The 27,628-nt window shown below is 33.8% G+C and overlaps 1 protein-coding gene across 1 annotated transcript in view; it reads left to right on the top strand.

The window, feature by feature from the left end:
- The window catches only part of LOC113611069 (UDP-glucuronosyltransferase 2C1-like), a 34,532-nt gene extending 10,502 nt beyond the window's left edge, over nucleotides 1-24,030 (top strand). Inside the window, exons 3-6 of the mRNA XM_027089642.1 lie at nucleotides 3,125-3,256; nucleotides 15,515-15,602; nucleotides 16,946-17,165; nucleotides 23,506-24,030. Of these exons, the coding sequence (XP_026945443.1) occupies nucleotides 3,125-3,256; nucleotides 15,515-15,602; nucleotides 16,946-17,165; nucleotides 23,506-23,785 (720 nt within the window). The 3' untranslated portion in view covers nucleotides 23,786-24,030. The remainder of the gene's footprint in view (nucleotides 1-3,124; nucleotides 3,257-15,514; nucleotides 15,603-16,945; nucleotides 17,166-23,505) is intronic.
- The last annotated feature ends 3,598 nt before the right edge of the window (nucleotides 24,031-27,628 follow it).

The raw sequence follows: 27,628 nt of genomic DNA, 5'->3' as shown, positions 1-27,628 counted from the left end.
ATGTTGTCCGGTCTTACATTTAGGTCTTTAATCCATTTTGAGTTTATTTTTATGTATGGTGTAAGGGAGTGTTCTAATTTCATTCTTTTATGTATAGCTGTCCAGTTTTCTCAGCACCACTTATTGAAGAGGCTGTCTTTTCTCCATTGTATATTCTTGCCTCCTATGTCATAGATTAGTTTACCATAGGTGCGTGGGTTTATCTCTGGGCTTTATATCCTGTTCCATTGATCTATATTTCTGTTTTTGTGCCAGTATCTTTGGAACATGGTCTTTTCTTCTTAAACTTTAGCCGCATCTACTGAAGAAATAGAGGGAGAATCACAGTTAATCATGTATGTGTGTTCTTATAACTCTCAGCACAACAATACTCTAGTGAATGTGGCCCAACTAGGGATCTGCAGTAAGACAGACTTTCATCTCTTTCTTGTAAGGAAGACATACGAAAACGTTGGGGAGAGGAGTGAAAAATTTCCCTCGCACTACAACATGATAAAAATGTCAGTTTGATTTTGAATGCCACAACATAAGTTTGTGGAATTACAGAATTTGTTTTTCGTGCATCTCAGGGCAACAGAATGTATTAATCATACTCTCAGTTCATTCCACTCCATAATCAGCCCATGGCAAACATCTCTTTTGATTAATTTTTCTTACATTTTTTCTTTATCTTCTTCTCTTCCGTTACCCCACAACCAGTGGGCACCCAGTCAAATGAATTTAATGTTTATCATCTTATTTCAATTTAAACAGATAACTTTGTATCCTTAAACTATATGTAGAAATGATTTGAGTTGTTTAATTATATAAATGATGTTATGCTATAATTCACATTTTCTCATTCTTATTAGTATATATAATTTTTTTCATATGTATCCAAGTTTCTATTTGTAAATTCATTTCATTCATTCTGACTGTAGCAGAGAATTTTGGTATCAGGAATGCTTAGGGGGTTACATCTTCCACATTTTATCTAGACCTTGATTATTATTCTATTTTCTAATATGGGTCGGTTTCACAGAGGTAAAGGGATATCACACTGATGAATTTTATTTGTAATCTCCATTTATAGCAAAGTTGAACATTGTTTCAGAAACTTATCAATTATCCTTATTTTCCCTTTGTGAAACTCATATATTTAGTATATTTTCTGGATAATCTTTTTTTTTCCAAGTAATATCAATTCTTTCCATCATTTAGAATATCTAGGTATAAATCCTTGATCTAGCCATTGCAAATATCTTCTCCTATTACTCCATATATTTGTTAATATTTTCTCTAATTACCTTTTTTAAACATAAAGTACCAAATTTGATGTAATCAAATCCATCTTTTTATACATTATGATTTGTACTTTTAAAAATCTCATTTAAAATATTTTTCTCTTTACTAAGGTTAAAAAGACATTCTCCTATATTTTATTTTTAAATGTATAATATTATATTTTAACATGATACATTTAATCCATTCAGATTTTTAAAATTAATACATGATAGGAGGTAAATATTCACCTCCCTTTTTTGTCTGAATAATGAACATATTATTGTACCACCAGTTAATAAACCATCCACTCAGTGTGATATTTTCTCACTGATTATCCCAATGAATTATATCATCTTATCATACAGGAGGGTTTCACATACTCATGGCTCTCTTTCTGGCCTCACTACTTTATTCTATTGTTGACTTTGTTAGCAGGTCAGTAAATTTCATTTTGTATTGTTTATTATTATCGGATTGAAATAGTCTCCAGTACTCCTTTTTCTTTTTCAAAGTTTATTCATTATTTATGAAAATGTATTTTTATATACTTTTTAAAATATTTCCTAGTATCTGAAGAATATGATGATATAATTGAAAATAAATTTGAAGTGATTGATAGCTTTACATATTATATCAATCCATCTATAAATACAGTGTAACAGTTAATTTTATACATCAATTTACCTGGGCCAGATATCCAGATATTTAGCCAAACATCACTCTGGAAGTTTCTGTGAGGGTATTTTTTTTGATGACATAAACATTTAAATATGTGGACCTTGAGTAAACAAATTGCCCTCCATTATGTGGCTGAGGCTCATCCAATTAGTTGAAGACCTGAATAGAACAAAAGACTGAACACTCCCAAGCAAAATAAGAATTCTGCCAGTAGACAGCCTTCAGACTTGAACTAGAGCAATGGCTCTTATCTGAGTCTCCAGCCTTATGGCCTATTCTGCAGATTAAACTTTCCAAACTCCATAATCATGTGAGTTAATTCCTTAATATAAATTTCTTCCTTGTCTTTCCACTTTAAGTCTTACAAATTTTTATCTTCTCTTATTTGGTTGAATTAGTTTTGTTACTAGTTCAACATAGGATGAAAAGATTTCTTTTTACTTCATTATAATTAGATATGATATTTTTATTTTTAATGGAAAGCCATATATTTCTACTATATTACTGTTAACCTCAGAGTATTCATTACAGTTCTTTCTGCATGTCTTATATGGTCAGGAATTTATATGTCTACCTCATTTCTAAATGTGTTTGTGGAAGCTTATATGAAGAGAAAATATAACCAAAATAAAAGAAAATTGAAATTTAGAAAACAGAAAAAAGTAAATATACCAAAAGTATGTCATTATACTGACTGTGATTCAGCAGAAAAATGAATGATAATCTTATTAGCATCCAAAACTAAATATAAAGTGAAGCACCAGAACTATTTAACTTAAACTAGAAATTTGGCTCTGCCAGCTACTGCTGTGTAGACTTGGACAAATTACTTAACCTTACTGAGATAGCTTTCTCATCTGTAAATGTATACATATCTCTTAAGATTCCCATATATCTAAGTTAAATCATACATGTAAAGAGCTCTGTAATTGGGAGAAGATAACATGTAGTCAATAATTTGTAAACACACACACACACTCCCCTCTATCATGCTGAAGGGAACCTCCATTTAAATCATTTTTAATTTGCTTAATAACCAGTGATTTCAGGTTATATTTTGTACACTGAAATGGTTAACATATGAAAAAACAGAAGTGTTCTAAGAATTCAGACATATTGAGAAAAGTGTGTGACATTCTTGTAAATATCAGCTTTCATATAACAAAGACTATTTCCCTCACAGGAGTTAGAAGAGTTTGTTCAAAGCTCTGGAAAACATGGAGTTGTGGTGTTTACTCTGGGGTCAATGATCAAAAACCTCACAGAAGAAAAGTCTAATGTGATTGCATCAGCCCTTGCCCAGATTCCTCAGAAGGTCAGATAATCTTACTTTTTCAGTGACAGCGTCTTTAAATTCCATGAAGATATCCTTAAAAGTGTGCTTAAAAACGTAGGAAAAGTTATTGGTATTGTTAGTGTCAATTTAACTGAACTGTAAAGAAAAAATATTAAATGGTAAAACAGGATATTTGATTCTTATCTTGCTTTAAACCTGACATTACTAACAGGAAAACATATTGCACAATTTTCTTTAAATAATGACCTAAAACTTAATCATTCACTACTGTCAAACAATCAGTCAGCTTTGTGTCTAGGTTTTAAGGCTTCCATGTAATCTAACATTGTTTTTTGGTGTTTATTGAGTTTTTTGGTTTGTTTCTTCATTTTTTAATCTGAGACATATACACAAGTTACAACTACCTTGATGGAGAATAAAGGAATAGATATTCAAAAATACAGCCTTAATTCACTGGATGCCTTAGGACTATATTTCCTTATAATTAATGGATTTGTGCCAGGCCATGGTTGAGCCTGGAATTGACAACTTAGATTCCTGGGATACTCCTAAATAGATACTTTTCATTTTAAACAGTTAAAATCTTTAATAATACAGTACAAGATTTATGCAGTTCACTCCTTGAAGTTCCCCAAAATTATAACTTTTTATTTATACCATTCTAGGTTATACTGAGTGGCACTGTTTTTAAACCACCATGAACACTTTTTTCCCCTACATTTAGTTAAAACAGAAAATTGCATGTAAATTTAAGTTACAAATGCTCACAATAATTATTGTATTCATAACCAAATTACTTTCAATAATTGTTTTGTGGAAGCAGCACCCATCTAAATATTTAATCTAAATTCCATCTTCATAAAAATATTAAACTTTCAATTGCATTAAAATACAATGTTTAGGGGTGAAACCAGGGTAGACTAGGAAGCACTAAGACCTGTCTCTCTACCTAAACAAAATTGTACTAGCAAAAACTGTCTGAAGTAACTATATTGGAACTCTGGACTCTAACTGAGCACTTGCAACTCACAGTGGAAAAACTGAGTGGGAACTGTGGTTAATTTTAGTCAATGTCATCCCTTTAGAATAGCAGCATCTTCAAAGACTTCATCACTCTGTCCCACGGCAGCCAACATGCCTGCATTCCTGGTGTAATTTGCTGGAACCGGTAGACAATAAGATTTTATCCTCCAAATACTGTGGTTCTGCATTCTAATTGCTAATTACTGCCCATGGTCATTGAGGTATATGCACAGAAGCTGGGCACAGTTGTTTCAACATTCATTAGAAGAAGCAACTTCCAGGGGTTTTAAAGGATAAGTTTTTTTCTTCTTCTTCTTACTTTTTTCTCCATTTGGGAGCCAGGCATTAGAGAATTAGACATTTAAAAAAAACAACCTCACAAATAGTGGAATTTACAAAATTATGTGCATGTCCAGAGAAAAACACTGGCTCATAAAATACCTGAGAAGACCTAAAACTTTAACCTCACCCTGATTTCTAGCAAAGAGAAACACTTCAACAACAGCAACAACAAAATCAAACTCTAACAAGGGGCAAATCTGATGTCTGAAGATAGAACATTATAAAAAGCAAATGTACAATACTCGAAAAATATCACAAGGCATACAAAGATAGATGAAAGTATGGCCCAATCAAAGAAACAAAATAAACTGAGAGAAACCATTCTTGAGGGAGCCTGGATTTTGGAATTACTAGAAAAAGCCTTTAAAACCACATTTTTAAAGATGTACAAAGAACTAAGGGAAGACAATGATAAAGAGAAGAAAATGATGGAGGAACAAAAGGAAATATTGATAATGAGAAAGAAATTATTTTTAAAAAGAATCAAAAAGAAATTCCAGAGGTTAAAAATTACAATAACTATAATGAAAGTTCACCTCAGGGGTTCAAAACCAGACATGAGCAGGCAAAAGCATCAGCAATCTTGAAGAAAGGCTATTTGAAATTATCGAGTTCAAGGAAGAAAAATGAATGAAGAAAAATGAACAAAGCCTAAGGGACTTGTGGGATACCATCCTGTGAATGAGCATACACACTGTGGGAGTCCCAGAAAGAGAGAAATGGGAAGAATGGGCAGAAAGAATATTTAAAGAAATAATGGCTTAACATAGTCCCAATTTAATAAAATACATAAATTTACAAATCCAAGAAGCTTAGTGAACTTCAAGTTGGATAAACTCAAAGACACCTACACCAAGACACATTATATTCAAGTTGGTGAAAAACAAAGATAATGAGTGACTATTGAAAGGAACAAGAGAAAGAATTCATCACCTAAAAGATATCTTCAATAAAGTGATCAGCCAATTTCTCATCAGAAACACTGGAGGCCAAAATGCAGTGGATTGATAAATTCAAAGTGCTGAAATACAAACTTGTTAACTGAGAGTTTTATATCAGGCAAAATGTCCTTCAATAATGAATTAGAGACTTCCCTAGTGGTCCAGTATTTAAGACTCCACCCTCCCAATGCAAGGGCCATGGGTTTGATCCCTGGTGAGGAACTAAGATCCCACATGCCACACAGTGTGGCCTTAAAAAAATTTTTTTAAAGAGTAGAAATTAAGACATTCCCAGATAAACAAAAGTTGAGGGACATCATTAACACTAGACTTTCCCTGTAAAAAATGCAAAAGGGAATACTTCTTGTTGAAATGAAAGGTTGCTAACAGTAACACAAAACCATAAGAAGAAATAAAGATCTGCAGTGAGGTAAAATTGCAGTAAAGGCAATAATAAAAACTAGTATTATTGTTATTTTTGTTGTAACTCCATTTATTAAAATTTTTTCTTGGGCTTCCCTGGTGGCGCAGTGGTTGAGAGTCATGTCCCGGTCTGGGAAGGTTCATGTCCCGGTCTGGGAAGATCCCACATGCTGTGGAGTGGCTGGGCCTGTGAGCCATGGCCACTGAGCCTGTGCATCCGGAGCCTGTGCTCCACAACAGGAGAGGCCACAACAGTGGGAGGCCCGTGTACTGCAAAAAAAAAAAAAAAAAAAAAAAAATTTTCAATGATTAAAATAAAAATTTATAAAAACAATTATTGATCTATGTAATTAGGAACAGTATGTATATGTATGTAATTTATGTCATCAATTATAGAAAGAGCTGGATGGATCTATAAAGGAGCACATGTTTTTATGCTATTGCAGTTAACCACCAATAGGTCAAAGAATAAGTTACAAAAGTAATATGAAAATATTTGTTTAAATGAATGAAAACACAAGAGACCAAAGCAAGAGATGCAGAGAAAGCAGAGTTCAGAGAGAAATTTATAGCTGCAAGTACCTACATTGAAAAAGAATAATGATCTAAAATCAATTACCTAATCTTATATTTTAAAGAACTATAAAAAGAGGACAAATTAAACCAAAAGCTAGCAGAAGGAAAGAACTAATAAAGACTAGAGCAGAGATAAACAAAACAAACAAAAAAAAAACCCAGAGAAAATCAATAAAACCAAAGGCTGGTTCTCTGAAAAAGTCAGGGAAATTAACAAAACTTTAGCTAGATTTGCAAACAGGAAAAATCGAGTATATGCAAATAATTAAAATCAGAAATGAACCTAGGGAGATTACTAATGGCTGTACAGAGATTAAAATATTATCAGAGGATATGATGGAGCTGTGTCCAAGATGGAAGAGTAGGAAAACCCCAATCTCACCTCTTCTCACAGGCACACAAAAATAGCTCTGATTTGCAGAGCAACTACTGATGAGAAAAAGAAGATGAGCAGAAAAGATCTTCTACAACTAAAGATATAAAGAAGGAACCACAATGAGCCAGATAGGAGTGATGGAGAAGCAGTATGGTTAAGAGAAAAGAACAAAGAACCAAAATAAGAACAAAATAATGCCATTTGCAGCAACATGGTTGGATCTGGAGATTGGCATACTGAGTGAAGTGAGTCAGAGAAAGACAAATATCATATGATATCGTTTACATGTGGAATCTAAAAACAGGCTTCAAGTTATCTTATCTATTGGCTTGGCCAAAAAGTTCTTTTGGGTTTTTCATACAATTTTATGGAAAAACCCAAAAGAACTTTTTGGCCAACCCAATACAAAACTGAAATAGAGTTACAGATGTAGAAAATAAACTTATGGTTACAGGGGGGTAAGAGTGGGGGAGGGATAAATTGGAAGACTAAAACTGACACATATACACTACTATATATAAAATAGATAACTAATAAGGACCTACTGCATAACACATGGAATTCTACTCAATACTCTGTAATGGCCTATATGAAAAAAGAATCTTAAAAAGAATGGATATATGTATATGCATAACAGATTCACTTTGCTGTACACATGAAACTAACAGAACATTGTAAATCAACTATACCCCAATAAAAATTAAAATAAAATAAAACAAAAGTCATCTATAAAAAAAAAAGATTCGTATTTCCAAGTGAACAAATTAGCAGAGGTTGTTTCCAAGGTGTGAACAGTTTGAACCAAACATTGGGCTCTCCAGCACACATTTCCTGCACCAGGAAGTCAAGCCTTCAGAACACTGGCTTTGAAGGTGAGTGGGGATTACTTTCAGAACAGCCAAGGGCTCATAGTACTCAACACACAACACAGAAGATCCCATGAAGCCCAAATTGGAGCTGCCCTACAGCATGTAGCTCTCATTACTAGAGGAGAGTGTAGTGCTTGGACACATAGGATGTCTCCTGCAAAAGGTCACTTCTCCAATGTCAGGCAATGTAACCAACCTACCAGATATATATAAAAAAAAATCAGCAAATTAGATGAAATAAGGTGACAGAGGAATATGTTCCAAATGAAGCAACAATATGAAACCCTAAAAAAAGAACTAAGTGAAGTGCATATAACAATCTACTTGATAGAGAGTGCAATGTAATGACTGTAAAGATGTTCAAAGAACTCAGGAGAAGATTAGATGAACAGAGTGAGAAGTTAGAAGTTTTTAACAAAGAGTTAGAAAATATAAAGAAGAATAAAATGGAGATGAATAATACAAAAAATGAAATGAAAAATACACTAGAAGGAATCAATAGCAGATTAGACGATACAGAGAAAGAGAGCAGTGAGCTGAAAGATAAAGTACTGGAAAACACTGAAGCTGAACAGAAAAAAAAAAAAAAAAGATGGAGAGATATACCATGTTCTTGGATTGGAAGAATCAACATTGTGAAAATGACTATACTAGACAAAGCAATCTATAGATTCAATGAAATCCCTATCAAGCTATCAATGGCATTTTTCACAGACCTAGAACAAAAAAATTTCACAATTTGTATGGAAACACAAAAGACCCTGAATAGCTAAAGCAATCTTGAGAAAGAAAAACAGCTGGAGAAGTCAGGCTCCTGGACTTTAGACTATACTACAAAGCTACAGTAATCAAGACAGTATGGTACTGGCACAAAAACAAATATAGATCAATGGAACAGGATAGAAAGCCCAGAGGTAAACCCACGTACATATGGTCACCTTATCTTTTTTTTTTTTTCCAGTATGTGGGCCTCTCACTGTTGTGGCCTCTCCCATTGCGGAGCACAGGCTCTGGACACGCAGGCCCAGTGGCCATGGCTCATGGGCCCAGCCGCTCCGCGGCACATGGGATCCTCCAGGACCAGGGCATGAACCCATGTCCCCTGCATAGGCAGGCGGACTCTCAACCACTGCACCACCAGGGAAGCCCCTCATCACCTTATCTTTGATAAAAGAGGTAAGAACATACAATGGGGGAAACACAGACTCTTCAATAAGTGGTGCTGGGAGAACAGGACAGCTACATGTAAAAGAATGAAATTAGAACACTCCCTAACACCATACACAAAACTAAACTCAAAATGAATTAAAGACCTAAATGTAAGGCCAGACACTATAAAACTCTTAGAGGAAAACATAGGCACAGCACTCTATGACATAAATCACAGCAAGATGGTTTTTGACCCACCTCCTAGAGAAATGGAAATAAAAATAAACAAATGGAACCTAATGAAACTTAAAATCTTTTGCACAGCTAAGGAAACCATAAACAAGATGAAAAGACAACCTTCAGTCTGGAAGAAAATATTTGTATTTGAAGAAACTGACAAAGGATTAATCTCCAAAATTTACAAGCAGCTCATGCAGCTCAATATCAAAAAAACAAAAAACCCAATCCAAAATGGGCAGAAGACCTAAATAGACATTTCTCCAAAGATATAAAGATGGCTAACAAACACATGAAAAGATGCTCAACATCACTAATCATTAGAGAAATGCAAATCAAAACTACAATGAGATGTCACCTCACACAGGTCAGAATGACCATCATCAAAAAATCTACAAACAATAAATGCTGGAGAGGGTGTGGAGAAAAAGGAACCCTCTTGCACTTTTGGTGGGAATGTAAATTGATACAGGCACTATGGAGAACAGTATGGAAGTTCCTTAAAAAACTAAAAATAGAACTACCATATGACCCAGCAATCCCACTACTGGGCATATACCCAAAGGAAACCATAATTCAAAAAGATACATGCACCCCAGTGTTCATTGCAGCACTATTTACAATAGTCAGGTCATGGAAGCAACCTAAATGCCCATCGACAGATTAATGGATAAAGAAGATGTTGTACACATATACAATGGAATATTACTCAGCCATAAAAAGTAAAGAAATTGAGTTATTTGTAGTGAGGTGGATGGACCTAGAGACGGTCATACAGAGTGAAGTGAGTCAGAAAGAGAAAAACTAATGTTGTATATTAAAGCATAAATGTGGAACCTAGAAAAATGGTACAGATGAACCAGTTTGCAGGGCAGCAATAGAGACACAGATGTAGAGAACAAATGTATGGACACCAAGAGGAGAAAGTGGTGGAGGGGAGTGGTGTGATGAATTGAGATTGACATATATACACTAATATGTATAAAATGGATAACTAATGAGAACCTGCTATATAAAAAAATAAATTAAATTAAATACAAAAATTAAAAAAAAAAAAAAGAGTCATGTACCACAATGTTCATTGCAGCTCTGTTTACAATAGCCAGGACATGGAAGCAACCTAAGTGTCCATCGACAGATGAATGGATAAAGAAGATGTGGCACATATATACATAAAAAGAAACGAAATTGAGTTATTTGTAGTGAGGTGGATGGACCTAGAGTCTGTCATATAGAGTGAAGTAAGACAGAAAGAGAAAAACAAATACTATATGCTAACATATATATGGAATATAAAAAAAGAAAAACTGGTTTTGAAGAACCTAAGGGCAGGACAGGAATAAAGATGCAGATGTAGAGAATGGACTTGAGGACATGGGGAGGAGGAAAGGTAACCTGGGACGAAGTGACAGAGTGGCATGGATATATATACACTACCAAATGTAAAATAGTTAGCTAGTGGGAAGCAGCCACATAGCACAGGGAGATCAGCTCAGTGCTTTGTGACCACCTAGAAGGGTGGGATAGGGAGGATGGGAGGGAGATGCAAGAGGGAGGAGATATGGGTATCTATGTGTATGTATAGCTGATTCACTTTGTTATAAAGCAGAAACTAACACACCATTGTAAAGCAATTATACTCCAATAAAGATTAAAAGAAAAAAAAATCTTTAGCATTACTGTGAACTGGAAAATTAGTCACCCATAGCTTGTAGACCCCAAGTTGAAATTTTGATACAAAGAGAATTGGTGAGGGAGTTATATTAAAACGTTAAACCTGTTAATATGTGAACTCTTCAAAAAAAAAAAAAAGTAATGAAGCCATAATAGCTGAAAACTTCCCTAACTTGGGAAAGGAAATGGTCATCCAAGCAGAGACAATCCCAAATAGAATGAACCCAAAGAAGACCACACCAAGACATGTTGTAATGAATCAGCAAAAATAAAGCATAAAGAGAGAATTTTAAAAGCCCAAGGAAAAAGGAACAAGTTAAGTACAAGGAAACTCCCATAAGGCTAAAAGCTGACTAGTCAGCAGAAACACTGCAGGCCTGAAGGGAGTGGCAGGATATATTTTAAATAATGAAAGGGGAAAACTTACAACCAAGAACACTCTACCCAGTAAGGCTCTCATTCAGATTTGATGGAGAGTTCAAAAGTTTTACAAGCAACCAAAAGCTAAGAGAGTTCAGCACCACCAAACTAGGTTTACAAGAAAAGTTAAGGGGACTTCTCTAAGTGAGAAAGAAAAGCCCACAACTAGAAACATAAAAATTGCAAAAGGAAAAATCTCATTGGTAAAGGCAAATATACTGCAAAGTCAGTAAATCAGCCATGTATTAAGCTAGAAGGAAGGCTAAAAGACAAAATTATACAATCATGTATACTCACAATAACTAGTTAAGGGATACACAAAACAAAAAGATTTAAAATATGATGTCAAAAACAGTAAGTGTGGTGAGGGAAGTAAAAAGGCAAGGTTGTTTAAAATGCATTTAATCTTAAGAGATCAGCAACTTAATCAAGTATTTTACATATATTTGTATTTATTTTGCTAAGTACAGTGTGAGGAACATGGACAATAACTATGTAATATCTTCACATGTTTTAACTAGACTTATCATGATAATCATTTTGACACATATAGAAATACCAAATCACTATGTTGTGTAACAGATACTATCATAGTGTTGTAGGTCAGTTTTACTTCAAAAACAAAAAAAAACAAACAAACTCACAGAAAAACAGATCAGATTTGTGGTTATCAGAGTCAGGGGATTGGGAAAGGGACAATTGGAAGAAGGTGGTTAAAAGGTTCAAACTTCCAGTTATAAGATAAATAAGTACTAGGGATGCAATATACATCATAAATTTAGGTAACACTGCTGTACTTTATATGTGAAAATTGCTAAGAGAGTAAATCCTAAGAGTTTTCATGTCAAGAAACTTTTTTTAAAATTTCTTTAATGTTATACCTGCTGTGAGAATCATTTCATAATGTATGTGAGTAGAATCATAATGCTGTACACATTATACTTACATAGTGCTGTATGTCAATTATATCTCATAAAACTGGAAGATAAAAGAGGATATTATGAAAAGTTGCACAACAAAAATTAGACAATCTAGAAGAAGTGGATAAATGCTTTGAAAAACTCTATTTACTTACACTGACTGAAAAGAAACAGATTACTTCAACAGACCTATATCAAATTAAGAGACTGAATTAGTAATCAAAGACCTGCCAAAAAGGAAAAATCAGGGTCAGATAACATCAATGGTAAATTCTACCAAATGTTTAAGGAATTGAATAATTAAGGTAATCCTTTTCAAATATTCAAAAAATGTGGAAAGAAGGAAACAATAAATTACTCTATGAGGCCAGATGTTCCCTGTTACAAGAGCCAGATACAGACATCACACAAGAATAAAATTACGGACCATGATCATTTCTAAATGTAGATATTAAAATACTCAAGAAAATATTTGCAGATCAGATCCGCTAGAATGTTGAAAAGAGTATTCACCATAGTAAAACAGTATTTATGCAAAGTAAATAAATACTACATTCATTGATTTACCAAAAGTAAATCAATCAATGTAATACATTACATGATTATAATGAAGGGGAAATAAAAACACTATCAAATGATCATTTCAACTTACACAGAAAAGGAAGTTGAGAAAATCTAACATTCTCTGCTGAAAAAACTCTCAAGAAACTAGGAATAGAGGGAAAAGCCCTCAAAATGATACCGAGTATTTCTGAAAAACCCACAGCTAATATCATACTCAATGGTGGAAACTAAGATCAGGAACAATACAAGGATGTATTGTTTCACTGCTGTTATATAACCTTATAGTAGAAGTTTTAGCATGGGGATTATACAGGAAAAAGAAATGAAAGGCATCCAAATTGGAAAGAGAGAGGTAAAACAATGTGTATTTGCAGATGACATGATCTTATGCATAGAAAATCTCAAGAATTCAGAAAAAGCTACTAGAACTAATTACCAAACTTAACAAAAGTGCAGAATACAAGATTAACATACAAAAATCAGTTTTGTTTATATAAATGTCAGTGAACACACTGAACATGAAATTTTTTTAATTCCATTTACAAAAACAACAAAACAAATACTTAAGAATGAACCTAATTAAGGAAGTAAAATATTTGCTGCTGAAAACCACAAAACATTATTGCTGCAAGAAATTAAAGAATACCTAAATACTTGGAAAATCATCCCATGTTCATAGATAGGAACGCTTAACATGGTTAAGAAGTCAATACTATCCAAAGCAATCTACAGATTAATGCAATGCCTATCAAAACTCTAACAGCCTTTTTTATAGAAATGAGTAATCCAATCCTCAACCTCATATGGAACTATAAGAACTACAATCAGACAAAAAAATCTTGAAAAACAACAAAGTTAAAGGAGTCACATTTATAAACATTGAAATTAGAAATATGCTATAATACCTACAGTAAATTAACACTGTTGTACTGGAAGAAGGACAGGCATATAACCCAATGCAACAGAAGAAAATGCAGAAATTAATCCTCATATATATGGTCAATTGATTTTCAACAAGAGTGCAAGACCATTCAATTGGGGGAAAGGACAGTCTCTTCTCAACAAATAATGCTGATAAAATCTTGATATCCACATGCAAAAGATTGAAGTTGGATCCTTACCCTACACCATATGCAAAAGTTAACTGAAAATGGATCAGAGACAAACTTTAGCAGTAAAACTGTAACACTTTCCCAAGAAAATTCTCAGGGAAAACTTTATCACATTGGATTATGTCAGGATTTCATAGATATAACACCAAAGCATAAGCAAAAAAAGTAAAAAAAAAAATAAATAAATTGGACTACATCAAATTGGACTACATCAAATGCAGAACTTTTGTGCATCAAAAGATACTATCAAGAAAGTAAAATACAATGTATAGATTGGGAGAAAATCTTTGCAAATCATATCGCTGACAAGGAATTAACATGCACAATACATAAAGAACTCCTACAGCTCAACAGCAGCAACAAAAACCCAATTGAAAAAGGGGAAAGTACTTGAATAGACATTTTTCCAAAGAAGGTATACAAGTGGTCAAAAAGTATATGAAAAGATGCTCAACATAGTTAATCATTAGGGAAATGCAAATCAAAGAACAAAGAGATACCACTTCACATAGGACAGCTATTATTAAAAAAAAAAATACAAGTGTTAATGGAGAAATGAGACCTCCTGCATTGCTAGTAGGAGAGCAAAATCATGCATCTTCTCTGGAAAACATTTTTGTCATTCCTCAGAAAATTAAACACGGAGCTATCATATAACCCAATAATTCTAATCCTGGCTATATAGCCAAAAGAATTGAAATCAGGGGCTCAAACAAATACTTGCACACCAATGTTCACAGCAACATTATTCACAATAGTAAATGAGTGAATAAAGAAAATGTGATATACACACAAAACAGAATATTATTCAGCCTTAAAAAGAAAGGAAATTCTGGCATGGTACAACATGCATGACCTTGAAGACAATGCTAAGTGAAATAATGTTAAGTGGGAAAAGGGCAAATACTGTATGATTCCACTTATATCACATGTATAGAGTAGTCAAATTCAAAGAGACATGAAGTAGAATGTACTTTACCAGGGGCTAGGGAGTGGAGGAAATAGGGAGTTAGTTATTGCTTAATGGTACAGAGTCTATGTTAGGGAAGGTGAAAATATCTGGGGTATAGATAGTGCTTATGGTTACAAACATTATAGATGTATTTAATGCCACCAAATTCTATACTTACAATACTTTAAAATAATAAATACCATTATGTATATTTTACTATAATTAAAAAAGGCAATGCTTGATTCTATATTAATGTGTGTGTGTATATATATATACACACACACACACATACATATATATATATATAAAACAAAGGTCAAAGCACTAACAGTTTCTTAGTGAGGTAAATAACATCTCTCCCCTTTGCCTCTGAAAACTGTTTCAAAAATCCTCTTTACCAGAATGGCTTAGTAACACCACTATGTAATTGTTTCAGGTACAGGTTATCTTTTTTCTTCATCTCCTAAGTAAGAATTAACCTGATGATGATAGCCTATCGATTAGGATTATTGCAAGCATTTGTAAACATGGTTATAGCATCAATGGTTTAAAAACATTCATTACTTAATCACTTCAGGCCTCAGTTTGCTTGTGTATTACCTGGAGGCACCGAACCAGATTAATTCTAAGTCAGTTGCTTCCTTCTGATAGGATGTGATTCTAAAAATTTTCTAGAGTAAAGGCATTTATCTTAACAGGTCCTATGGAGATACACAGGAAAGAAACCAGAAACTTTAGGAGCCAATACCCGACTATATGAGTGGATTCCACAGAATGATCTTCTTGGTAAGACCAAAGAGAAGCAAAATTAAATGGAAGTGAATGAGGGATAATCTGAATGATTACTCAATAACAAATAAATCCAACAAATTTCTATTCAAAATAAGGAATAAACAACAACAAAAAAAACCCCTTGATGTCTTCTTCACATTTCTTCTGGAGCTTGTTAAAGAAAAAATTATGCATGGCACTTGATAAAGACTGTAAGGCACACATTATTCAAAACCATCATGATACATATAGCTACTACTGCAATAGACTTCTACAGTAAGTCAAAGAGATTGGGCTCAACTCTGAGTGCAAAAAGGAAAAGTGGGAAATTTGTAGGCAAAGTTCAGAGTGGGGGTTGTCACTGGATGGAAGATTACTAAGGAAACCTCAGGGCCAAGTGGGTACCCTGGCAAAACTGCCTGAATCAGATTCTTGCTGAAGGCAAACATCACTTGGGGGATGGTGAAGTATGAAGCAACAGCTACATAGGGTGATCAGATATCAGGTTGGAAGAGTCCCGCTAAACTGACTTAGTAGGATGCTTGCTAAAATTGGGCAATGCAGAGATAAACAAATAAACCCCCAAATCAGGGCCTAGTTGAGAAGAGAGTTCAGAGGAGTTTGACTAGACTTTGGTCAAGGATAGAATCTTTGTTAAGTTCTAACATAAATATGGAATTTATAATTCTCGCATTTATGATACACTCTCCCTCCTCAGAATCAGAGTCAAGGAAAGTACCTTTAGATCAGGCTCTCATTAACTTTTGTATACAATATTTCAGCATCATCCTAACTCTGTATCCATTTTCTCCCACCTCTCTTCTCTTTTTCTCACTATAACTATTTGAAAAAAATCTGATAAACCATTTCACCAACTATAATGTTATAAATGGTTCCATATTACTCAAAATAAAGGGCAAATTCCATTTTCCTAAACAGAAACCTCATGACCTTGCCCTCATCTATCTTTCTAGCCATTCTCACATTGAAACCCTGCACATATTACCCCCCTTCCCCAACCACAGAAGCATTTTTTTCTTAAATCCCTCAGTCCTGTTTACTAAAGAATTCTCACCCCAAAAACTTGTCCAAAGGCAAGTATTTTTCATCATTTAACTCTGTGCAAACCTTTCAGAGGCTTATGGGATCACTTAATTGCTGGAATCACTAGTTGCTGCTTAGCATGGAATAATCAATTGCTGCTTTCTTTAGAGTTTATAGGCATTTACATATGGCCTCATGGCACAGAATTATATAGAAGATGTTCCATAATTGAATTATTTATACAGGTGTCATGATTTTCTGTTTCTGAAACTCTTACAACATAGAATAATGATATATATATTTTTTCTTTTTAGGTCATCCCAAAACCAGAGCTTTTATTACTCACTGTGGAACCAATGGGATCTATGAAGCTATTTACCATGGGGTCCCTATGGTGGGAATTCCTCTGTTTGGTGATCAGCATGATAATATTGCTCGTATAAAAGCCAAAGGGGCAGCTGTTGAAGTAGACTTGCAAAGAATGACAAGTTCCGATCTGCTTAACACTTTGAAAGCAGTTATTAACAACCGTTCGTGAGTATAGAATATATTATTTTCTGAGAAGCATCAGTATTTTAAAAGGAGTAAATTGTTTTATTCTACTAAATTGATTACTTTTACATAATCACCAGAGGCTGGCTAACATTAAATATGATTGGCTTATACCTTTCAAATTTTATGAATGCATTTAGATTCACCTGGGCAATAGATTACTGGGCAACAATGTACAATCTCAAAGAAATACTAAATTTATTTAAATAAACTAAGCTATTACTAAATATTATTATTTTTATTAATAGTGTTTGTTGTTTATTTCTTAAAAATTGCAGATATTATCATTATAAAGAATTCAGGCAATATGACAAAAACATAAGGAGATAAAAATGAAAACCCACTTAACTCTCCTCATGTAGCTATAACCAATTACCAGTAGAAATATTACCTCAGCTATTTCCTTGTGCTAATTTATAAATAGAAAAGAAAAATAATCTTATAAAAATGGGATCATGTTACTTTTTAATTAAAAATATTTCAAGAGAAAGTCAATGAAGTAAAATTGAGAGCTCCAAGTGGAGACATAGAAGACCCCAGCCTCCCTGTCCCCTGACAAAGATCAACAATTAGACACTATCCATGAACAAAAATATCTCTGGGAGAGCTCTAAAGTTCACTTAAGAAATTTTAGCAACAATGTGGAACAAAAAAACTCTGAGAATAATCACACAAGAACAGTGAAGACAGCTTATTTATGCCTGCATCATCCCATCCCCAGGCCAGCATTGCTCAGCACCAACAGAGAAATTCCCAGCTAGAAAGAGTTCCTCACCAGGAAGGGAAGAGTGAACTGAGTGACCATTTTCTAAAGCCTTTTGGGGCACAGAAGTAGAAAAACCAATCCTAAATTTGTATGAAGCCACAAAATATCTCAAATAGCCAAAGAAGTCCTGAGAAAGAAGAATGAAGCTGAAGGCATCCCACTTCCTACTTCAAACTATACTGCAAAGCTATAGTAAATTTAAAAGTATGGTATTGGCATAAAAATAGACACATAGACCAAAGGACAGGATTGAGGGCACTGAAACAAACCTTTGTATACAAAGTTGAATAATATTTGAAAAAAGAGCCGAGAATAATCAATAGGAAAATGGTTGTCTCTTCATTAAATGGTACTGGGGTAAATTGATAATCATATGCAGGAGAATGAAATTTGGAACTCTATGTTCCATCACTTAGAATCATTGACTAGAAATGGATTAAATAGTAAAACATAACCTGAAACCATGAAACTCCCAGAAGAAAAAAAAGGGGAAAAATTCCTTGACAAGGGTTTTGCCAACAATATTTTAGGTATGACACCAACAACACAAGGAACAAATGCAAAAATCAACAAGTGGGACTACATCAAACTTAAAAGCTTCTGCACAGCAAAATAAATGATCCACAAAATGAAACGCAACTGGCAAAATGGAAGAAAATACTTGCAAAGTACATATCTGATAAGACGTTAATATACAAAACATATAAAGAACTCTTATAAAGCAGAGTTACTGAATAGATACTTGTCCAAAGAAGACACACAAATGGCTAACACGTACATGAAAAGCAGTTTGATGTCACTAAGCATCAGGAAATGCAAATCCAAACCTTAATAAGGTATCACCTCACACCTGGTAGAATGGCCACCATCAAAAGACAAGGTATATTGTCTTTTCATCTTGTTTATTGTTTCCTTTGCTGTGCAAAAGCTTTTAAGTTTCATTAGGTCCCATTTGTTTATTTTTGTTTTTATTTTCATTACTCTAGAAGGTGGGTCAAAAAAGATCTTGCTGCAGTTTATGTCAAGGAGTTCCTACGTTTTCCTCTAAGATTTTTATAGTGTCTGGTCTTACATTTGAGAGTCTGGTCTTTAATCCACTTGAAGTTTACTTTTGTGTATGGTGTTAGGTAGTGTTCTAATTTCATTCTTTGAAATGTAGCTGTCCAGTTTTCCCAGCACCACTTATTGAAGAGACTGTCTTTTCTCCATTGTATGTTCTTGCCTCCTTTGTCGTAAATTAGGTGACCATATGTGCATGGGTCTATCTCTGGGCTTTCTATCCTGTACCATTGACATATATTTCTGTTTTTGTGCCAGAACCATACTGTCTTGATTATTGTAGCTTTGTAGTATAGTTGGAAGTCTGGAAGCCTGATTCCTCCAGCTCCGTTTTTCTTTCTGAAAATTGCTTTGGCTATTTGGGGTCTTTTGTGTTTCCATACAAATTGTAAAAATTTTTGTTCTAATTCTGTGAAGAATGCCATTAGTTTGATAAGGATTGCATTGAATCTGTAGATTGCTTTGGGTAGTATAGTCATTTTCACAATATTGATTCTTCCAATCCAAGAACACGGTATATTTCTCCATCTGTTTATGTCATCTTTGATTTCTTTCATCAGAGTTTTATAGTTTTCTGAGTACAAGTCTTTCACCTCCTTAGGTAGGTTTATTCCTAGGTATTTTATTCTTTTTGTTGCAATGGTAAATGGGATTGTTTCCTTAATTTCTCTTTCTGATTTTTTGTTGTTAGAATATAGGAATGCCAGAGGTTTCTGTGCATTAATTTTGTATCCTGCAACCTTACCAAATTCATTGATTAGTTCTAGTAGTTTTCTGGTGGCATCTATAGGATTTTCTATATATAGTATCATGTCATATGCAAACAGTGACAGTTTTACTTCTTCTTTTCCAATTTGTATTCCTCTTATGTCTTTTTCTTCTCTGATTTCTGTGGCTAGGACCTCCAAAACTATGCTGAATAAGAGTGGCAAGAGTGGACATCCTTGTCTTGTTCCTGATCTTAGAGGAAACGCTTTCAGTTTTTCACCATTGAGTGTGTTGTTTGCTGTGGGTTTGTCATATATGGCCTTTATTATGTTGAGTAGGTTCCCTCTATGCCCATTTTCTGGAGAGTTTTTATCATAAATGGGTATTGAACAAAAGCTTTTTCTGCATCTATGGAGATGATCATATGGTTTTTATTCCTTAATTTGTTAATATGGTGTATCACATTGATTGATTTGCATATACTGAAGAATCCTTGCATCCCTGGGATAAATCCCACTTGATCATGGTGTATGATCATAAGGACAACCTTCAGAATGTGAGAAAATATTTGCAAATGAAGCGTTGGACAAAGGATTAATCTCCAAAATGTACAAACAGCTCATCATGGAGCTCAATGTCAAAAACAAAAACAAAAAAGAATCCAATTAAAAAATGGGCAGAAGACCTAAACAGACATTTCACCAAAGAAGACATACAGATTGCCAACAAACACATGAAAAGATGCTTGACATCACTAATTATTAGAGATAAAATCAAAACTACAATGAGGTATCACCTCACACTGGTCATAATGGCCAGTATCAGAAAATCTAGAAACAATGAACGCTGGAAAGGGTGTGGTGAAAAGGGAACCCTCTTGCACTGTTGATGGGAATGTAAATTGATACAACCACTATGGAGAATAGTATGGAGATGCCTTTAAAAACTAAAAATAGAACTACTATATGACCCAGCAATGCCACTCCTGGGCATATACCCTGAGAAAACCATAATTCAAAAAGAGATATGTACCACAATATTCATTGCAGCACTATTTACAATAGCCAGGACATGGAAGCAACCTAAATGCCCATTGACAGATGAATGGATAAAGAAGATGTGGCACATATATACAATGGAATATTACTCAGCCATAAAAAAAATTGAGTTATATGTAGTGAGGTGGATGGACCTAGAATCTGTCACACAGAGTGAAATAAGTCAGAAAGAGAAAAACAAATACTGTATGCTAACGCATATATATGGAATTTAAAAAAATGGTACTGATGAACCTAGTGGCAGGGCAGGAATAAAGATGTAGACATAGAGAATGAACATGAGGACACAGTGGGGGAGGGGGAAGCTGGGGTGAAGTTAGAGTAGCAGCGACATATATACACTACGAAATGTAAAATAATTAGCTAGTAGGAAAGAGCAGCATAGCACAGGGAGATCAGCTTGGTGCTTTGCGATGACCTAGAGGGGTGGGATAGGGAGGGTGGGAGGGAGGCTCAAGAGGGAGGGGATATGGGGATATTTGTATGCATTTGGCTGATTCACTTTGTTGTACAAAAGAAAGTAACATAGATTGTGAAGCAATTATACTCCAGTAAAGATCTATTAAAAAAAAAATAAGACAAGTTATAACAAGTGTTGGTAAGGATAGAAGAATGGGGAACTCTAGTGCACTCTTGGTGGGAATGCAAATGGTGCAGTGACTATAAAAAAGAAGTATGGAGGCTCCTCAAAAGATTAAAAATAGAACTACTACACTCTCCAGTAATCCTACTTCTGGGTATGTATCTAAAGGGAATAAAAACAGAATATGGAAGAGATATCTTCACTCCCATGTTCATTGCAGCCTTGTTCACAATATCCAAATATAAAAACAACCTAAGTTTCTGTCAGTGGATGAAAGGATAAAGAATATGTGGCATATGTATATAAAGGAATATTATTCAGCAAAGAGAAAATAGGAAATCTTTCCATTTGTGATAATATGGCATCATGCTAAATGAAATAAGTCAGAGAAGGTAAAATACTGTATGATAGCACTTATATTTGTATATAAAAAGTGAAACACACAGAAACAGATACTAGAGTGGTGGTTACCAGGAGCTAGGAGTTGGAGGAATGAAGAGATGTTATACAAAATTACAAACTTTCAGTAAATTGAAACTTACTTCAGTGAATAAATTGTGGGGAACTTTGAACAACATGAAGATTAGCTGTAATCATAGATAAATAAATTCCTAATGATGAATGATTATATTTATTACGTTATTCTTTCTCATAAAAATCAAATAAATATACTCTGTGAGGAAAAAACATTAAAATTAAAAGTATTGCCAGACTTTGGATAAATATTTCTTTAATATCAGATAAATTCTTACTAAAAATTTCATATAAATCTATGAAAAAATTTTGACAGTAGAGATTAGAATAATTATTTTGTAAATGTTTCCAATTTTGGTCAGTATAGAATGACATTTACTTGAAGTCAATTCTCAACTTCCAGTCCATGTCTCTTAAACATCACATGTTAATTTCTGTCAGCTGCATTATCATTACAACATTATCAAAGCTTACAACATACACATCTTGTCCATGACCACATTTCCAACATTGTTTAGCATTAGTTTGGTGTTTATATGGACTTGATGTAATTCATGTTTTATTACAGTATTTCTATTCCTGAACGATTTTATTATTTTTTTATCTGACAAATATTTTGTTTCTGTGTCTTGGAGCTTTTGTTGTTGTTGTTTCCTTGTTTTCCTGAGATATATCCAGAGGTATTTACTCCTTAAATTCTTGTGTATTAAGAAAGGCCTGTAGTATTTTCTTTTTAACCAAAGAGCAACAGGACTTTGTATAATTTTTTTTTTTTAGCCACAATTATCTTCCTCAGAACTTTCTACATGCTGTTCCACTATTTTCTATAATTTAATGTTCTGTATTCTCCATCAATGGTGACTGCATTTCAGTGTGGGAGAATAACCTCCCATCTTCATGTCCTTCACAACCCAAGGAAATCCTTTTTCTAAGTCAGCCGTTCAAAAACTTAAACCAAAACCAGGGACTGGTCTTCTATTCCTTGACTAAAATTAGAAGGGTTAGTGTCCTAGTTATTGCCATTTTTCCCTCTCATCACTGCACTTGCATCCCTCTGTTGCTTGAAGCAAAGTTTCCAGCATCTACTCAATCTCAGGCCCTACTTCTTGCCCATAGGGTCATATTAAGCTTTTTGTTTTCAACTGAAATATCAGGGCCATGAAGATCACAGACTGAAATCTTTCTTGCTACTGTTGAAGACTAGCTTCTTGTTAACACTAACACTCCAGACAGAACCTGGGGAAGGTTGAGGGGGAAGGGGAAGGGGTTCCTTTCTCATAGACCTACCCCTCAATGCTGCTTCCTGTCACTATCATGTTCCCAATACCATACTCAGCAAATGAGATCAAATTCTATATTCTCAACCCACATATTCTACATTCCTATTTCTGAACTTTTAAAATTCTACTTCCAATTAGAAATTATTTTTCCCCTACGTCCAATCATTACTAAGACTATGAAACATCCAATGAATTCCAGCTGATAGACCACCTTATCTAGAAATATCTCGAGGAAACAAACTTTCATGTGCATTCTGTGCCCTTAGTGATATATTTATGAAATAATGTATTAATAATTATGTAATATACCTTTGATAATATATAAAAATTTTAGGTATTTCATGTCCTTAACAAATTTTTCAAGTGAGTATCTACATATTTATTCAATCCTTAGCTATAAAGAGAATGCTATGAAGTTATCAAGAATTCACCATGATCAGCCTATGAAGCCCCTGGACCGAGCAGTCTTCTGGATTGAGTTTATCATGCGCCACAAAGGAGCCAAACACCTTCGGCCAGCCATCCACAACCTCACCTGGTACCAGTACAATTCTTTGGATGTGATTGGGTTCCTGCTAGCATGCGTGGCAACTTTTATATTCCTGGTCACTAAATGTTGCCTGTTTTGTTACTGGAAGTTTGGTAAAACTGCAAAGAAGAAAAAGAAAGAGTAGTGGGTTTTTTTTTGTTTTTTTAACAGTTGGGCTGGAAACCTTGATAAACTCCATCTGAATTAATCCAGCCACTGATTTGAACAGATTCCTCTCCTACTCTCCTGGGTTCTTATCCATTCCTCAGCTTATCAGGTCAAAGATCAAAGATTCACCCCCAAAATGTGCCACATGATTTAGAATTAAGGTTTAAAATAATCTATTCTCTAAAAAGAGATGATAAACACATGGAAGTTGCTACCATTAAAGACTTAGTGTTTTACTTCATTCATTGCTTTCAGCTCAACAAATTGAGATGCTGCTTGAGGCCTTAGGAACATAATGATTAACAATTTTCAGTACTTATCATATTGAATATTTCCTAAATATCTAACATCATTTTGGGTCCAGCATGTAAGAATTATTACATATTATCTAAAGGAACTTTACAAGAAGTAGTGTAGAGCATACTCTCTCTAGTCAGAGTTTCCCTTCCAATCAGGAAGGTCAGGAGACTGTTAGGGTTTCTACTCTGCTATTAAGCACATTTTACACCATCACTTTCCTTTCATATGACACACTGGACTTTGTCTCTCTTAGAATACAAAACACTATTTTTTGTCTTTGATTTGAAGATTGTCTTTCATTTGGATATTAATAATGATAGTACTTCATTTGTATTGTAACACTTTGTGGCTTCAGAAAACTAGCTAATTATCATATGTTAGCATGGTTAATAGTATGATGGAGCAAAAGTAAATGATTGGAATTTAATACCCACTTTTTAAAAGTAACTTAATTTTTTTTAAAAATTCTTTCCTACATTAATTTTACTTACAATAAACACATTTGGAAATAAGCAAACTTCTTAGACTACACTGCAGATTCTTTGGGGGAAAAATGCATTTCTCTGAAATACTATCTGCTGTGAGGATGATTTCTACATATAATCAGAAACTCGGTGAGTTTTCTCATTTCTTCCTTTTCTTTTACTCCATAACTTCCCCTGGTCTTCTCACAAACTGTATTGTGATCACTATACCAAGCACAAGTACTTAGGCTTCTTATTAACTAGTGTCAGCCTGAAATCTGCAGTAAACATGAAGACGACATGTTGAATTTTAATAGAAAGTTCTCAAAAAAAAAAAGAATATTCCCTCTCCTTCTTCTCTAACCATACAGGGTCAATTCTGGGGAGTTCTGACAGTGATTTTATTTTGAAATTCTGCCAAATTCTCCATTTAAAAAAAAGTCTCTTTCTTTCATTTCCAAAAAGTCTATCTTCAGTATGCTTGCCAATAATTTGCCCATGAGGTCAAAAAATTATTCAATATAATACATATCAACCAAGTTCAGTAATAATTTACTATGGACTTTGATATTTATAACCCAAGCAAAATAGACTGAAAGTTACTATCATAGAACAAACATAAGTCTATCAAATATAAAATTATTTTAGAAAATAATATAAAATTATCTTAGGACAAATGAAAATTATTTGGGCATTTATCTGTTTTTTTAAACAGGAATAGTGGCACAAATAAGTACAATGTAAATATAAATTTATTCTTAAATGGCAAATTAACTATAAAGAAATATAGCAGAAAAAATGTATTTTCTTAATTTTATGAGATTTGAAATAAATAATTATTATACGTTACGGTGTAAAGTTTCAAAAATGTAAGCACTAATGCTGTTTGTTTTAAGATCTAATTCATGTAATCAAAACAATAACTTACCATACTTCTAAATCATTTATTCTGGCAATAAGGTAATGTCCTTTCCTATAATAATCTTTAAAATCATAGTTTAATCTTAATGTCAAGATATCTCTTTACTTTTTCATTCTTATAAAATGATTTAATATAAGGGAGTTTAAACTCAAGATTTGGATACGTTGTTAGCAATTTCTGTTTATTAAAAAAAACTACTCCTAAAAATAAATGAATATATTCTATTTATAGAGGCCAAAGCTTTTCTTAAACACAAATATTTACCTATTTATATTATCTATGCATCATTATATTAACTAAATTAACAATCTGGTAATAATTTTAGGTATGCAGAGGTTAAACCTTTCTAATATGCTATATTTTTCCAGTTTAAGTTTCAATAAGAAGATTTTTCCTGGAGTTTGATGACCTCTGGCTTTCCTAGTCAGTTAAAACAATATGATTTAAAATACTCTATTTGTAAACTATATATAATCTATATTATATAATCTATATGTTAGGAAATCCTGCTCAAATATCTTCTGTGTCATGACTTATTTGAAAATGATAATAGGTGTATGCAAGTATTTTGTACATGTGCACATGCATATATGTGTGAACACAAAGTGAAGCTCTATCTGTTATAAATAAAAAGTGATTCATATGGTTGTATGTCTTGATTGTCAAACTTGCTTCCCTTTTCTGATGAGGAGTGTTTGTTACTGTAATGTTCTACATATTTTACCAAAAATAATGATTAACCTACAGCCTCAGATCTACCATACTCCCCAAATTTATGGGACTATCAATGGTGATATTTCAAACGGCAATACAGTTGGGACTTTTGAGTCTGCTGCCTATGGAACAAGGAACTATCAGTTCAGCAATGCACATTGAATCACTACCTACCCTTGGCTTCTCAATGTCATTTCCTCTGCAGGTTCTTTGCTTATGAATCCCACTCCAATTCTACCATGGTTCTAGATTCTGGCTCTAATGTCTCACTCTCAATTCCTCCATTAATTTCCCACAGAGATGACCTTTTTATATCTTCAGATGTAAACCACTCTTGTATGATATCAGAAGTCAACATGACACCATGAAATGCAGGCACCTGTTTTTCACCTTTGTCAGGTGGTAAAATCATGATTCTTCTACAGAGGGAAAGCTCCCCACATCGTGGATCATTTGCCCTGGTTAACATGCTTCATTTTAGATCCTGTCTCCTTTCCAGGACTCCTAGACATAAAATCTCATCATGCAGTTAGCAATAGTGATGATCCTAAAACTCATGGAGAGTTTGGAACAAATTAGACCGTTCTTCCTTTACTGATATAAAACTGCTATTTCATCATGCTCACTGAGAATGAAGAAATGCCCCAAGGTCGATATAAATGGTTAAATGAGAAATTGATTTCTAAAGATTATAATTTCTTCCATGCTAAGTATGGAAGTGCAGCATAAAGAATTTGCATCACTCACATGTGTCTCAATTTGGTCTCCAGTTGCACCTAGTCAGCCACCAGAGAATAAACAGGTTACACATGGGAAGGTGAATTTCCTTTTGGGGTGTAAAGAAAGGCAAGCAGAGAAACCCCAGTGGCTTAAGAGCCCTCCCTAATGATGCAGATCTCACCAGGAATCAACAAGTCTTCCCTTCCATAGTGAAAAGACTCATCCTCCTATGTATATTTTATAGAATAAAGGTTATTGCAGGACTAAATTCCTGGTTAATCCATGATCAGTAAGGTGAGTGATGAATGAGATGCACTAAGTGAAATGATGTCTTTCACCTCCATCTCCATGTCATTTATATATTTCTTCCTAGGTAAGCTGGAACTTCCTGAAATGTATTGATTATTGCAATTTAATATAAACAAAAGGTTGCTTGATAACTGCCTGGAAAGAACAAGTCCATGAAGAAGTATAGCATGATTTAATCTATCAAATGTTTTCCCATATCTAAATTTGTGTCTCTGGTTTCAAGAAAAAATATAAGTATTGGAAAAACTGAAAAATATTACTAAGCAAGGAGGAATGGGTAAAAGAGAGATTCAACAGCAAAAAGCTAAAAATTAGCACTTTTATATATTATAGCTTGGTCAAAATATCTCCTTTGTCAGCTTCTATCCATAGACTAAATCAACAATGCTGT

The sequence above is a fragment of the Aethalodelphis obliquidens genome, unplaced genomic scaffold (genome assembly GCF_003676395.1).
Source record: "Aethalodelphis obliquidens isolate GAN/ISIS:26980383/991018 unplaced genomic scaffold, ASM367639v1 scaffold67, whole genome shotgun sequence".
Taxonomy (NCBI): Eukaryota; Metazoa; Chordata; class Mammalia; order Artiodactyla; family Delphinidae; genus Aethalodelphis; species Aethalodelphis obliquidens.
The sequence above is the reverse complement of the archived record's forward strand: the minus strand, read 5'-3'. Positions and strand labels throughout refer to the sequence as shown.